The sequence below is a fragment of the Syzygium oleosum genome, unplaced genomic scaffold, assembly GCF_021117445.2.
Source record: "Syzygium oleosum isolate NSW1041296 unplaced genomic scaffold, Sole_v2.1 Sole_v2.01, whole genome shotgun sequence".
NCBI classification, from domain to species: Eukaryota; Viridiplantae; Streptophyta; class Magnoliopsida; order Myrtales; family Myrtaceae; genus Syzygium; species Syzygium oleosum.
Window position 1 is genome coordinate 8,100,548 of NW_026607485.1, and position 15,305 is coordinate 8,115,852.

The 15,305-nt window shown below is 44.5% G+C and overlaps 3 protein-coding genes across 3 annotated transcripts; 2 read left to right on the forward strand and 1 right to left on the reverse strand.

The window, feature by feature from the left end:
- Nucleotides 1-917: 917 nt before the first annotated feature.
- LOC115667857 (FRIGIDA-like protein 4a) lies at nucleotides 918-4,740 on the forward strand. Its single transcript, XM_030589396.2, has 3 exons — nucleotides 918-1,945; nucleotides 3,201-3,376; nucleotides 3,932-4,740. Exons 1-3 carry the CDS (start codon nucleotides 1,021-1,023, stop codon nucleotides 4,442-4,444), a joined length of 1,614 nt encoding a protein of 537 aa, XP_030445256.1. The 5' UTR covers nucleotides 918-1,020; the 3' UTR covers nucleotides 4,445-4,740.
- A 2,282-nt stretch (nucleotides 4,741-7,022) lies between these two features.
- LOC115677740 (uncharacterized) lies at nucleotides 7,023-9,370 on the forward strand. Its single transcript, XM_030600959.2, has one exon. The coding sequence runs from the start codon at nucleotides 7,919-7,921 to the stop codon at nucleotides 8,948-8,950; it is 1,032 nt and encodes a 343-aa protein (XP_030456819.1). The 5' UTR covers nucleotides 7,023-7,918; the 3' UTR covers nucleotides 8,951-9,370.
- Nucleotides 9,371-10,041: 671 nt separating this feature from the next.
- LOC115677741 (ferredoxin C 1, chloroplastic) lies at nucleotides 10,042-10,781 on the reverse strand. Its single transcript, XM_056302766.1, has one exon. The coding sequence runs from the start codon at nucleotides 10,775-10,777 to the stop codon at nucleotides 10,196-10,198; it is 582 nt and encodes a 193-aa protein (XP_056158741.1). The 5' UTR covers nucleotides 10,778-10,781; the 3' UTR covers nucleotides 10,042-10,195.
- Between the last annotated feature and the right edge of the window lie 4,524 nt (nucleotides 10,782-15,305).

Consider the following 15,305-nt stretch of genomic DNA (forward strand, 5'->3'; position numbering starts at 1 on the left):
TCGCCGCCCGCCGCCGCCGGTCGCCGCCGCGCCGCCGCCCGTCGCCCGCCGCCGCCGCCGCGGCCCGCCGCCCGATCGCCGCCGCCTCATCGCCGATCGCCGCCGCCCGCCGCCGCCGCCCGCCGCGCCGCCGCCGCCGCCGCCGCCGCCGCGCCGGTCGCCCTCCGCCGCCGCCGGTCGCCCTCCGCCGCCTCCGCCGCCGCCCGCCGCCGTCGGTCTCCTGCCCGCCGTCGCCGCCGAGTCTCCGGCCGCCGCCGCCGTCGCCGGCCGCATCCGGTCGTCGGCCGCCCGCCGCCGCCGATCTCCGGCCCCGCCGCCGATCGCCGGCCGCCGCGCCGCCGATCGCCGCCGCATCCGGTCGTCGCGCCGCCCGCCGCCGCCGGTCGCCCGCCGCCGCTCGCCATCGCCGCGGCCGATCGCCGCCGCCCGTCGCCGTCATGATCGGCCATGCCGTCCGCCTTGATCACTTGCGTGAAAAATATTTCAGAAACTTTTTCATATTGGTCGCCGAACACCGGAAAATTATGTTCCGGGAAAATATTTTCCAGGAAAATGACTTCCGGGAAAATATTTTCCAAAAGAAGAATATTTTCCGCCAAACGAACGGAGCCAAAGTTTCGGCAAACGTCGAGAAAAAGTCGGGAAATTTTCAATCCTTTTCTCCTCCTCGGAAGCCTTTAACCTGCGCACCTTCGGGCGCGCCCGTTAACTTTAGCACCCCCTCTCGAAACTCTAACCCGCGCACCCCCGGCGCACTCTAGCCCCGGTCCTCAACTGAACTTTTTTTCTTCGGACAGTGCCGCCTATACGCGTGTCGCTGTCGCGGTCCTCCACGTCATCCCTGTCGTCTTCCCCACGATCTTTTTATCTCCCTCTCTTCCTACGTTTCTAGGGTTCCTTCCCCCTTCCACCTTGCTTTCTCTCTCTAGAGCTTTCTCTCTCCTCCCCTCACACCTCGTTCCTTGTCGTGTACTCTCACTCACCGAGTCGCCCAACAGCGACGACTCACTGGCCTCCGGCATGGGGTCGATCCCCGATCCGGGCGTCGAGCCGCCGTCCCAGCCGCCGCCGGCGCCGGCGAGCAGCTTCGACGACTTCCAGCGGCAGACCTCGCTGATGACCAGCTGCACCCTCCTCTGGAAGGAGCTCTCCGACCACTTCACCTCCCTGGAGCAGAACCTCGCGAAGAAGTCGGAGGCCCTGAAGCAGAAGCTCCGCGCCCTCGACGACCAGACCAAGAAGACCCTCACCGTCCTCGACGAGCGCGAGACCACGATCGACGGCAGCGTCGAGATCGTCCTCGAGAAGGTCGAGAAGAGCAAGGAGGCCGCGCTCGGCGCCCTCGAGCGGGGGCCTCTCGGGGTGGAGCCGGGCTCTCCCGGCGGCGGCGAGGTCGACGACGGCGAGGGCTTGCTGATGAAGCTGAGGTCCTTCTGCTTGAGGATGGACTCCAAGGAGTTCTGGAGGTTCGTGACCGGGAAGAAGAAGGAGCTGGACCTCATGAGGGAGAAAATGCGTCTCGCCCTGGTCGACTGCGTTGATCCGGCGAAGTTCGTGCTCGAGGCGATATCCGAGGTCTTCCCCGTGGACAAGCGGGGAGGGGACAGGGGGAACGACCTGGGCTGGGCCTGCGTCCTGATCCTGGAGTCGCTGATTCCGGTCGTGGTCGATCCGGTGATCGGGAAGTCGAGGGTGCTGGTGACGCCGAGCGTGAGGGAGAGGGCCAAGGACATCGCGGAGGCGTGGAAGGCGAGCCTGGAGGAGAGAGGCGGCATCGAGAACGTGAAGACGCCCGACGTGCACACTTTCTTGCAGCATTTGGTGACGTTCGGGATCGTGAAGAAGGAGGATGTCGACTTCTACAGGAAGCTCGTGGTCGGGTCCGCGTGGCGCAAGCAGATGCCCAAGCTTGCGGTCTCGCTTGGTCTGGGAGACAAAATGCCCGGTATGTTACTGGCTTACTGCGCTTCTTTGTGTCTGTAGCGTGTGGGAATCGTTTGTTTGATGCACAAGTTGGGTTCTTTGCTGCGCTAATTGTATCATGTTAGCTCTTGAGGGTTGTTCACTTATGCTCATTATTGTTCCTAATTTCGGAACTGAAGTCCAAGGTTCGTGAACGTCGGTTGTAGTTTGCCGAAATCTCTGGGAAATTTCTCCGCAGAATGAAAAGAACCGCGGTGTCTGGGTTGCAATATGTGAGGCTAGGATTTTTCATTCACTTTCAGTGGATATTGCGAGTTCACAGCGGTAGGAAAGGGAAGATGTTCCACAAGGATCTGGGTCTTTATTTTCGAGGTTTTGTGGTGGAGTAGGGAAGTAATCTGATTTAGTTGAAGCAAATAGAGGGTTATTTGACGTCCGTTACTGGATGAACTTGGGAGAGGGTTTTGTGTACATTGAGTTTGGAAACTAGAATAGAAAGATAAGATCAAAGTTCTGCCCAGCCAGTCAAACTAGCTTTTGACGAGATATGGGGATTCTTCTGAGAATACCAATGAAGTGTGCATCTTATGTTGAGAAAAAAGACTCTGGCAGTGGATAAAAAATGTTTCCCTTGTGCTGGACTCAGTGTAGATGAAGAAGGCCAATGGTTGTTTTGTTTTTCCCAGAATTTACTTGGTTCTGACAATTTAGCAACCTCTATCTTTGGAGAAGCCACTGGTACTTGTTGGATTTCTGGTGAGAGTATGGTATTGAATTGACAAGATATGGGACAATTAAGCATCCAGTTTATTCGCTTATCTTCTGGATTATTTCCACTGGCAATATGTTCCTTTGAATTCTTTTTGATGATTTCTTCCCCCGATGAAATGTTCTTTTGACAAGCTGGCTCTCCTAATAATGGGTGATGATGCATTGTCTGAAGATAGCAATTTCTCTCTTTGACCATGATATGTGGATCCCTCCCTCTTCTGTCATTATAATCAGGGATAAAAATTATTAGTCATAAGCCTATGCTGATGTGGAATATGTGGCATCTCAGCCGTTACCTGGGAGATTTTTGGGTAATCAAGTGATGAGGTTTTTTGTGATGGATGCCTAAGAGTGATTAGAACTTACTTTTAGCTTTTATGTGTTGCAGAGAGGTAGGATGTGTTGAAGAGTTCTGTAGCATGCTTTGTCCTGAACTTGTCAGCTTTTTCCCTCTCTAAAGTAGATGAATGCTAAGTTGGTTTGTTTCTCGGCTGTTTTATCTGCAGATATTATCAAGGAACTAATCAGCAGGGGACAGCAGCTAGATGCTGTGCATTTTACTTATGAAGTTGGTTTGGTAAACGTGTTCCCCCCTGTACCTCTGTTGAAGGCTTTTCTGAAAGATGCGCGCAAAGCTGCAGCTATTATGCTGGAGGATCCTAACAATGCTGGCCGAGCTGCGGTACTCTTCATCTTTTGCCTTTTCTCTGCATGCTGGAAGGAATTTTAGTACAAAAGGCACCACCAAGTGCATAACTGCTAGAGAAATCATTCTTAGTCTTATGTGTTGCAATCCTTCCTCTAGTCTTGCAAGAGTTTCCGTTGTTTGATGGATGTCCTAGGTATTCTCCATTTACTGCATGGATTTGTTTCTTTTAACTTTCCAGCCTTCAACCTACGTGTAGTAACTAGAATGACAAAGTGGGTTGTCATTGAATTTATATCATGGTAATATCCATCTGAAACATGGTGAAGCTTAATGCCATGCAGCACGGCAACACAAGCTTTATGCATGCGCCTAGACAGAAAAAACTGTGTCCTCATGCACGCTTCAAGCTCTCTGTCTTGCGTAAGGTTTTTGTCTTTAAATTATTCTGCTGAGCAATATGTGCGGAATAAGCTCATTTGGAACCACCTTATCACTGAGTTTTCTGCCTGATACACCATTACTATCTATATTAAGATGTACTTTATGTAGATTGAATTTGACAGTCACCTGAGGAATGTTTTATGACAGAACCTGGCTTCACGCAAAGAGCAGTCAGCATTGCGAGCTGTTCTAAAGTGCATTGAGGAGTACAAGCTCGAAGCTCAGTTCCCCCCAGAAAATCTCAAGAAACGCCTTGACCAACTAGAGAAGGTCAAGATCGAGAAGAAAAGGCAACCAGCTGCTGTTCCAGCCAACAAAAGAACAAGAGCCAACAATGGTGGACCTATGCCTCCTGCAAAAGCTGGTCGTCTGGCCAATGCATACGTCTCCTCTTTCCCCGCAGCTCCTGCATATGTGCGGTCGCCCTCACATGGTCAATACCCAGCTGGAGTCCCAACATACCATTCGCCACAGCCCATGTATGGTGGCTTGAGTCCACCGGCAAACCCCTATGCCTACTCGCCCGAAGCAGCTCCACCACCTCTCGCCGGATCATACCCTGCACCTCCCATGAACTATTCTCCCTATGGTGGCTATGGAAATGGCGTGGCACCAGCTTATCAGCAGGCTTCAGCTTATCAGCAGGCTTACTACCGATAGAGAATTGACAAACCCGAAGATGGTAACCACTGATATGATGACCATAATCTGTTTCAATTCCCACTTGCCTTGTTATTGTAATCACTAACCTTGTCAACGGTAGCAGTATCTGTGTGTTAATTTCCTTTTCCCATGTTCTTGCCAAGTCGGCGGTAAGAATCTGTATTTCTGATGTTGATCTGTAGCTCTAGGCGATTGTGGAAAAGTAATTATGATGGCATCGTGACAGACTTTGGGACTCTTTGAAGGAACTCTATTGATGGTAATAGATTGTAGAAAAAAGACTTATTAACATACACCGCACCCCCCCCACCCCCCCCGCCCCCTACTTGTGGGTCATCTTCCCCTTCCCCGCTATACATGCTTTTGGTGGGTATTCCTATGAGGTTCGAACTTACTGTCTTTAATTTGATGATTGGAGATGATCCATGGTTTTCTTCATTAGAGTGAGTGATTCTTGTTAGCACTTACGCAGATTATGGTATATCTTGAAACTCTTGTGGGTCAGAACTGTCTTGTTTTCGCCCCACCAATGGTGGGTTTTGGTCGGTGAACCCTGAAACTTGAATCATGTGTCGTCTAATCGTGTCCTCTGTTAAACAAGTTCGTCACTGTTGGTGTCGACCGGATTGGATTTCGATTGAGCCTATCGGGAGCGAGGCATTATTGGTGCCCCTCTCATCACGCCCCCATGCTTTGATTTTTGCTTCTTCCTCGAAAGTGCTTGGCTTTCCATTGCACGTTCGACGCTTGCAATAAAATACGTAGCGCGGACACTCTGGAAGGAACATGATGCGACTTAAGAAAAGACATCGAGACGATGACACGAGTGGCTCTGGACAAAGAGGGAAAACATGACGAGGATACAGACAAGATGGGGACAGATATTGAGCTGTGCGTGGGGTGGATTCTGCAGAAACATCGCTATTCGACACCGGTGCGGGGCTCCAGTTAAGGAACTCGTAAGCCACTCTGTCTCGACTCCCCCATCATTGGCGTCAATCAAGTGTGCTACCTCGGATGTGTCAAAGAAAGTCCGGACTCAAAACTTCCGTGGTGATTCACCGTAGCAGTTCAAGAATCTAACTAAGGAACAGAGGAAGGCTTGAAGCAAGAAGACGTATTTGGTTCAAGGTTTCATTTGTGAATCTTCTTTCGGCGGGTATAACTTTTCGGCTCGAAAATCACTAGTAACGACGGTGAGACAAGTTTGGGCTGTGGCTATTCCCATTCCTGGTTGGATTCGATTAATCTTGCATGCAACCAAATCCAGTTTCGAACCCGAGATGGATTCTCCGACCTTTTTTAATTTTGTTTTTATCATACTCCGACCTATTTGGACAATTTAGTATCAATTTAGTTCTAAACCTTTTTCTTGTGTTAATTTAGTTTTAAACCTTTTGATGTAGTGCTAATTCAGTCAATTAGCCGGATATTGCTGACGTGGACGTCAGTTAACTTATGTGGTACGGCTGGCGCCGACAAGAACAACTTTTAATAATTTTTTAATAATTTTTTGAATTTTATTGATTTATATATTTTTTTCTTCCTCTCCCTTTTTCCTCCCACCGGTAGCTGGATCTCGGTGATTGGCTAGAGGCTAGGGCCGGCGAGGTCAACCTTACTACCCTATAGCGAGCCTGGCCCAGCCGCCGTCGCCGTTGCCATCGCTAGAGGCCGTGAGGTCGAAGGCGAGGGCTGGAGCCTTGCCAGCTATTGGGCGAGGGTTGGAGCCTCGCCAGCTCGACCCTGGCCTGATTTGGCTAGGGCGAGCCTCACTAGTGGTTGACGAGGCTCACCGGCCCTAGCCTCTAGTCGGTCGGCGAGGTTCGGTGACTGGCCGGAGGAAGAAGGGTGGGAAGGAAAAAAAAAGAAGAAAAAGAAAGAAAAAAGAAGAAGAAAAGAATAATAAAATAAATAAATAAATTCTAAAAAATATCAAAATATTATTAAAAGTTATTCATGTCAGTGCTGACCGTGCCATGTAGACTGGTGTCCACGTCAACAATAACTGGCCAAAATTAGTCGAAAGGACTGAATTGTCACTAGGCCGGTTGGTGTTCATATTCCAAAATTAGTCGAAAGGATTGAATTGACACTATATCAAAAGGTGTATAACTAAATTTGCATATATGTAATAAGTTTAAGATTTTTCTGACACTTTTCTTTATATGTGATAATAATGGTAGTGTAACCCAATTTAATCGATTTTGACTTTTGAGAACTTAATCTTGTTGCGCAATTTGAAATCTCATTACCATTCAATCAGATTCGAGAAAATTTAGAACCCGAATTAATGCGTAATTTTTAGTTTTCTAGAAATTTAACCCGATCAAACCAAATGTAGGAAAGGATTTTGTTAAAGAGCCCTTTTAAATCAACTTTTTTTTTTTCGAAAGAAAGATTCCATTCATTATAATAATATTCGGAGGTACTTAGAAGGCATACAAATCTAACAAATCCCTAACATTGCGAAATAAAGCAACTACCAGAACACAAATAACAAATCACAGTCTGCAACTAAAAACACTCTTATCCCTAAAAAATAGATTTATTACTGTAAACGTTCGGCGACCGATCACTATATTTAGTGATGAACATACGCCAAGATCTCCCACTCCATTTGCAATGGCTTGTGGTGTGCGTCTAGATTCGACGTTCTCATCATCATGACCGTACAGAGACACCAACATCAATATGTTAAAAGAACACAAATCAAATAGCTGTAAGGAACTCCTAAATCTAAATCTAAATCTAAATCGAGAGAGTAAAACTTTCGAATCTAGACCTAAATCTAAATCGGGAGAGAAGATAAGCCTAATCTTGGAGAGATTATAGAGTTAGGCCATGGACATCTTCCTCGATGGCTGATGGTTGAACTCGATTCCATGTTCACCTAAAACCAGCTGCAAAAATTTATTCACACACACAATCTCCAAAAAACAGATCAGGAGAGAAGAAAAGACAGTCAAAACAGTTGGGTTTGCCTCAAGACTTGCAGAGAGTAGCGATCCGGTGAAATGGTTCACGTTGGCACTGTAAAATCCTAATGGAGTACCAGTTTTGACAATCGTCAGCTCTTGTTTGCTTACGAGGTGCTCACAAGGGCACCCTAGGGTCTCCATATTGTCCCTCAACCCCTGTGGAAATCAAGTCATTCGGTCGATCCCCGAATCAGGAGATAAGAAGGGATCAGCACCTTTTGCACTTGCGAAGCCCCAGCAGTCAGCGGACTCAGCACGCGGAGCTAAGCCCACTACTTCCGTCGCTCTGCTTGGCGGGAAACGAACGAGAAAGAGTAGCCTGCATATGAGGTGTTCGACGAATTGCTCCACCGAAGATTTTTCAGCTCATGCGCCACGACTGATGGATTTTTACGTAGAGCTCCTTGTGATCATCTTATTTTTACGATTTCATTGATTTGTCGAGGTGGGTCTAACTCTACGATCCTGCGACGTCTCCGAGGCACACACTATGGCATTTACTTTCTTGAGAAGAGGCGTTGCAGTAACGTTAGGGGTCAACTCTCGTTTTCTTCCGAGGTTGGTCAGTGTTTGGTCGAGTGCGTCTGAAGTTGCTGATAGGGGAATCGAAAAGGGTCGGTCCGAGTTGGTTTATAATGGGCCTAGAACAACTGCTCGCGGTTCGAACAGAATGCAGCTTTCTCCATTGTTTGCTGATGGCAGGCCTTCATTAGCTGGTTGTGCCATAGAGGTTGTGGATGACGACCAGTGGCGGGTCTCTGCTGGGTTGGCGCAGGCATGGCAGGGGCCAAGGAGGTCGTTGGGAACAGAAAATTTGACCAAAACGACAGAGGAGTATGAGGATCATTCTTCATCTGTCGAGGAAGAGGCCGACTTCGATGAGATTGATAACATGCGGATAAGAGGCAATCTCTTTTACAAAATTGACAAGGCATCCAAGGAGTTCGAAGAGTACAGTTTTGACTTCCATAGGAAGAAATCCCCAAAGCGGCGAGAAGATCCAAAGGAAAGCAAGAAGAAGGAAGACCAAGGTTTAGTCACCAGAGATGAAAAACTTCCCAAAGCTGCAAAGAAAAAGAATGTGCCTTTTCTGCTGGATGAAGCCGAAGTCGATTGCACTTCAAGCAAGAAGAGGTTGAGGACTCCGACATTTAATCAACTCACAGGTCCTTACCATGAACCGTTTTGCCTGGATATTTACATATCGAAGGCCTCTGTTCGTGCATGTATAATTCACAGGGCGACGAGCAAAGTCGTTGCTGTGGCACATTCTATTTCGAAAGACATGAAGTTCGATCTGGCTTCGACTAGAAATGCAGCTGCTTGCGCTGCTGTTGGCGAAATTCTGGCTCAGCGAGCGTTGGCTGATGACATTCATGACGTAATTTATACGCCGAGGAAAGGGGAGAAATTGGAGGGAAAGCTTACGATTGTGCTTCAGGCTGTTATTGATAATGGGGTTAACGTGAAGGTGAAACTTAAGCAACGAAAAACGAAGAAAGCCAACCAAGCCACAATTTAGAAGCAGAGTCATCAGCTCTCTAATTGGGAGCACATTAGAATGGAATTCTGCTGTTCTGGTGGTGACTGTTTATGGGTAGATGCAACTTTTGCTTATATGATCTAGAGAATGTTGCATGACATTGTAATGCATTACTTTTCTCCTGGAGATGAGTTTTTGCAGAGAGAGCGAGAGAGTATTATCTGCTCATTTTTAGGGGATGGACTATTGAACAAGAATATCCTCTGAAAGCTGTAACAGACAGAAGTAGAACAAACCTCTTGGACAAGTACAAGGTTTCTAGTCCTACTGTTGATAGACAAGTTTGTTTTATCAATGAAGGTTTTTGTCCATAAGCCAAGAAAATTTTTGAGAGAAAATTCTTGTTGATCATAACTAGTTTGCCAAATCAATACATCTATCTCATGACATTTTCATTTTTTGCAGAGAAGGTGTCAATTATCTCATGATTCCTGCAAACACCATTCCGGATAAGCAAGAAATCTCCTTCCTTTTGAATGTTTTCATACCAAAATTCCAACTTTAACTTCCTAAACAAATTCATGTAACTAAGATAAGTTGATTCCCTCCACCACCAAGGAGGCAACGCAGCCAAATCCCATTTGCAACCACAGACTGAATTCAAGCTTTTCAATGCACATGTTAACTTAATCCACCTAAAATTACCTTTCCCATGTTTGTCTGGTGTTACATTAACAATAAGAAAACTCAAACTCGCGTCTCTGCTTGAAACTCCTAGTCCTCAGAGTTCAATGCTAAGGGAGCCACGAGTGCACATTATGTATAATAAATTCCTTACATTCCAGGATTGAACTAAGATGCTCTTCTGTCTGTCATCTCCTCAAAGCCACAGCCACATCATGACTGCACTCCTTTTTAGCTATCTTCATCCCTTAACCGTAGAATAACCAACCTACAGGATTGATTTGCGAAATGATGCAACGGACTGTAGAATTTGATTCAATTTTTGAATGCTTGCTTTTGAATCAGCATATCAATTAGTATTGATATCGCAACATCATACTTTAACCACCACTACAGCTATGCAGTCCATGAATGTTGACCCGTAAATATTCTCTGAACAAGAAAACTGAAGAACTCTTGATTCGTGATCTCTCCCCATTAAAATTAACCAACACCAAATTCCATCAAAATCCCACCACATATAATCGAAGGGAAAGGGAAAAAGACAAAAGAGAAAAAAGAACATTTTGACGTTTTCAGGCACAAGACGAAATTCGTATTCTAGTCATTAGCAGTTGCGAGCTGCAGAGACAAGAGCTCCTCCTCGGGGATGGTCTTGATCGTGCAATCCGACGTCGGGTACGACACGCAGAGGAGGGCGTAGCCGCGCTCCACGACGTCGTCGCTGAGCATGCCCTCGCTCTGGTCGACGGACCCGCTGACGAGCCGGGCGGGGCAGGTCATGCACACGCCGAGCTTGCAGTCGTGGGGGACGGGCAGGCCCGAGTCGATGGCCTTGGACAGGATGGTCTCGTCCGGCTCCACCTCCAGCTCCGTGGCCTGGCCCTCGTGCTCTATCACCACCTTGTGGGCTCTTATGGGGCCGGAGGAGCTGCGGCGGCGAGCCAGGCGGAGGGCGTGGCGGGGAGGGCGGAGGAGGGAGGAGGGGGCGGCGGAGGCGGGCGGCGGGTGTTTGAGGAGGGAGAAGGGAGGAGTGAAGTGGAGGAGAGTGGGCATGGTCGCGGTTGGCGAGCGAGAGAGAGCGAGCGTGCGCGTGTTCTTGGGAGTGGGAAGGCAATGTGTGGTGCTTGTGAGCTTTGAGAAGATAACAAGTCCCCAGGACAGTTTCTGCAGAGTTTTCATCTCTCTTTGTTGGCTAAAGTTTAGAATAATATGGGTGACCAAATCCTTTGCGGATGTTGTAGAATCCTTGTCAAACACAACGGTTCAATTGGAAAAAAAAAGGCACAATGGTTGAAGATAAAGTTTGCAGGATAAGTACATTATGAATGCCATAACTTTTGCATGGCGTTTTCTTGAGTGCCATAACTTTTTTTCGCTCATTTGAGTGTCACAAATTTGAAAAATCGATTACTTGAGTGTCATTGTCGATTTGCTTCATCGGAAAAGCCGATGTGACATTAATTTATAATACATCATTCGACGTGACATGTCGGAAAGCTGAAGTCAGCACTTGAGAAGGCAAACGATGTTACTTGAGTGTCTGATTGAAGGATAGCAGAAGTTCTAATAACTTTGCGAATAATCGTTTTGGTGCCATAAATTTTTAGAGATGAATACTTGGTTCATCAATTTTTTTTAAAGTGACCACTTAAATGACAAGAAGAGTGAGAGTTTGAAAAACGATGTCGTTTGAGGAATAGAGAGAGTTTGAAAATGACGTCGTCTAATTAGGGAAGATTTTAAAGAAACGGCAAGAAATGACTACATTGGAGTTCGGTTTATTTTTAAAAATTCCATGTAGAAATGAAAAACTTTAAAAAAAAACCCATGTAAGACGATTTGCCGGAAATGGCGCTTGAGTGATCGATTTTACTCAAGTAAGCGAAAAAAAAAAGTTATGGCACTCAAGTGAGCATTACACTTCTAGTGTACTTATCCCCAAAATTCGCATATATATATATATATATATATATATATATATATATATATATATATATATGCGTGTGTCTTGCGCACATTCTATGTTCTGCCTGAGGGTAACGGCTCTTGAATAAATACATTACAAAGAGGGGAAAAAGAAATAATCCCTTTTGTTGATCGGATGTTGAGGTCCACCCCCCGTCTTTGCTTTCGATTTCCATCGAGGATCATTGGTGATTTTCTTCTTCTTCCGTTGCCAAAGCGCCGACACAGAGGTAATGTCTTACATGAACAAATTCGTTCACGCTTGACTGCTAAAAAAGTGGTGCCGAATGATGCGGTGTTGAATGTGACACTGCATTAAAAACAAAGGCCCAATATTTTTAGATAACAAGCGACGCTGATATGGTGCTGTATCAGAAAATAAACCCAATATTTTTTTTAAAAAAAAAGCTACAGATATCTTTTTCGCGCGCTTGAATGAATTGGAGGATTACAAGTAAACATCCAAAGATCGACGGAAAGTTGCAGTAAGACATATTCGCGATCAGTAAGATCGAGATGGAGTCGAGAAAACGACTATTGAGGGCGTGAAGAAATTAGTGGGAAAAGGAGAGAATAGTCGCAGAGCTTCAATATCTATAAATCTCTAAACACTTGAAACATACGAAGAAGATGACACTCAACTATCCACTTTTGGACAGTGATCATGTGATGGCCATCGCCACCTTTTTATAAACCAAGACAACCGAGTAACCCCTTCGGCTACGTTTGGTTAGATTTTTGGGGAAAACTTTGGGGAAATACAAATAACTTTAGGTTAAAGGAGTTTCTCAAAATGTAAATTGTGTTTGGTAAATTGTAAATTGTAATTTAAAAGTACAAACTTTGTTTAAATGGTTTTGGAAAAATCACACTCGTAAAGGACTTTCACAATTTTTTTTAACAGAAAACTCAAACCCTTTGCCGATGTTCGGAAAAGGGCTCAGACTGCCAACAAGCCATATTTGGCATTCGTAGCAGTTGCCCAAGGTCGTGCAACCTTGGGTGAGGCTCGCCGGCGCCAGATTTGGCTTGCTGGCAGTCAGAACTGGCATTGCCGATGATGTAGCCCAGGGTGGTCGGCGATGAATGCATTTTGGGAATTTCTAAAATCTAGCGACGGAAAAAGTTTAAGGGAAAAGATGTTTTCGCTTTCTGGAAATGCTTAAGGCCAAAGTTCCTACTGATCTGCCGGTTAAAGGACTTTAGAAAACTTAAAAAATGCAATACATTTGCCCGGAGCTCTAAATTTTTTTTACTAAACACCCTAGTATTTTGGTCAAGAGCCTTTATAGGCCCAAAAGCCTTGCGAAAAAGTTAGTCCCAAATGCAGTTCATCCGGTTTCCTTGAAAATTCTTGCTTAGTGCTCAATGGGATTTGCTGGCAGAAAGCACATTTACACCTAAATGAATTTAAATATCCAAATATAGCCAACCTCGGTATGGAAAAGTTATTACTAAATAAAACATTTTAATAACATTAGAAATATATATTAAATTTTAAAGAAAAGGAAAAAAACACTTCAATGTCGTTTTCAAGATTAATGGAATTATCGTTATGCATTTAAATTTGATTAGAAAGCACATATGCCTGCCCTCGCCCTCGCTGGCAACCACCACTTGCCATCATGGAGGCTGGCGACTGGCGACCGGCGATGGGAAATAAGGAAAAAAGAAAAAAGAGAAAGGAAAGGAAAAAAGAAAAGGAAAAAAGGAAAAAAAGAAAAAAAATATTAAAAAATATTTACATCAGTGCCAACCATGCCACATAGAACGGCCGACGTCCACATTAGTAATTTCTGACCTAAATTGGCCGGATGGACTCAATTGATACTAATGTGAAAAGATTTAGGACTAAATTGATCCAATTGAAAGGCTTATGACTAAATTGGTATCAATGCAATATGGTTAGGACTTTTTGTACTTTTCCCAATATTTTATTGCTTAATGGTATCATATTGTACATTTTTTTAAATGAAAAAAATTGCAAATTTAAATTTTCGTTACTTGCTCAAGAACCATGACTCTTTTGCTCTTCCGGCAGCCCATCTCCATTATAAAATTGAGAGAACAGTGTCGCTATGCTAACAGGAGTCTTTCATACGTATTGTATATTTGACCACGTTATCTCATGAATAACTGAAGAGCCTCGCAAGCATATTATAGGCGCCCTTGATAATGTCATCTAGCAAAATTACATTATTCATGCTTTGATCATTTCTAAATTTCACATAGTGTTATGAATCAGTAGCCATTTAAATACATAATGATATTTTCAGTAATCTTGAACACTGAAGTGTTTTTTTCTTCAATTTTCGAAATTTAATAGATCTTTCTAATGATACTTGATGAGTTTTGTTTAGTAGTACTTTTTTTCCTAACGGTGTCTAGCTATATTTGGCTATCACTACAAAAAAACAAGGGATTAGCGACAAATTTTGCAACGAAAAATTTGGAAAAATCAGTCACAAATCGAATTTGCGACAAATTTAGCGACGGAAAAAAGTCCGTCGCTAATAGGTTGTCGCAAAATTTTGCGACGGAAAATTTCAATTTCTGTCGCAAAATTGCGACGGAAAAACGTTCGTTGCAAATAATTCGTCGCAAATTAGCCACGAACTTTATTCGTCGCAAAATTCGTTGCCAAATTCATCGCAAATTTCGTCGCAAATTTCGTCGCGAAATTCGTCGCGAAATTCGTCACAAAATTCGTTGCAAAATTAGCCACGAACTTTATTCGTCGCAAAATTTGTCACGAAATTCGTCGCAAAATTAGCCACGAACTTTATTCGTCGCAAAATTCGTTGCAAAATTTGTCTCAAAATTAGCCACGAACTTTGTTTGTTGCAAAATGTATTCGTCGCAAATTAGCCACGAACTTGATTCGTCGCTACTTATTCATCGCAAATTAGCCACGAACTGTAATGGTCGCAAAATTCGTCTCTAAATATTCGTTGCAAATTTTACACCATTTCGGCCATCAAATCTTGTCCATATCAATAGCTACGCATTAATGAACATCATGTAATACATTGAAAACAATCAAAGGACACGAGACAACCATAGATTCCGCTTCAGAAATAGAAAACGAACAAACCAGGCACAATGCCATATAATTGAAAAATATAACTGAAGGAAAGATGCTAGTCTGCAAAAAATAATGATATATACAAAGTTGCAAAGTTTGACATGATGCTTTTTGATATCCAATCTTATAATACATTCAAAACATTCATAGGAGGCGGGACAACCATAGATTCTGCTTAAAAAACGAAAAATCGACAAACCAGACACAAGATTGGGCAGCTTTAGTACTCGGCAGGACACCAAAAGCAGTCACTTTTGTCGACACCTGATGAAATGTGGATACATAAATAAAGATATTCAATCAGTCCTGGATATAAAAGAAGTGTTTATGCATGGATGTGGAACTAGGTTTAAAAAAACAAGTAAGAGGGTTAACAAAAAAACGTTTCAGGACGAACATCAATGTTCTTACATATGAATATGAGTCAACTTTGACATCAACTGTAGTTTTTTCACCATTGTAAACCGTATTTCTGTCACCTAGGAAAAATTAGATTCTTGTCCAAACAGCATTCAACAGTTTAATGACTTAGAGAGGTGAATTACCAACACCAATCCCCAGGAAGAGAGGACTCAAAGTCAATTAAGGCATGTATTTCTACAATGTTCAAATATCATGATTTTTTTTAACAAGCATGTCATCCTGGGATCTCTAAAT

Excerpts from the sequence above, each read along its gene's own strand:
- LOC115677740 (XM_030600959.2), top strand. The coding sequence starts at position 7,919 with ATGGCATTTACTTTCTTGAGAAGAGGCGTTGCAGTAACGTTAGGGGTC.
- LOC115667857 (XM_030589396.2), top strand. The coding sequence starts at position 1,021 with ATGGGGTCGATCCCCGATCCGGGCGTCGAGCCGCCGTCCCAGCCGCCG. Across the intron at positions 1,946-3,200 it reads TCTGGGAGACAAAATGCCCG|ATATTATCAAGGAACTAATC; the intron begins GTATGTTACTGG and ends TTTTATCTGCAG. Across the intron at positions 3,377-3,931 it reads ACAATGCTGGCCGAGCTGCG|AACCTGGCTTCACGCAAAGA; the intron begins GTACTCTTCATC and ends GTTTTATGACAG.
- LOC115677741 (XM_056302766.1), bottom strand. The coding sequence starts at position 10,777 with ATGAAAACTCTGCAGAAACTGTCCTGGGGACTTGTTATCTTCTCAAAG.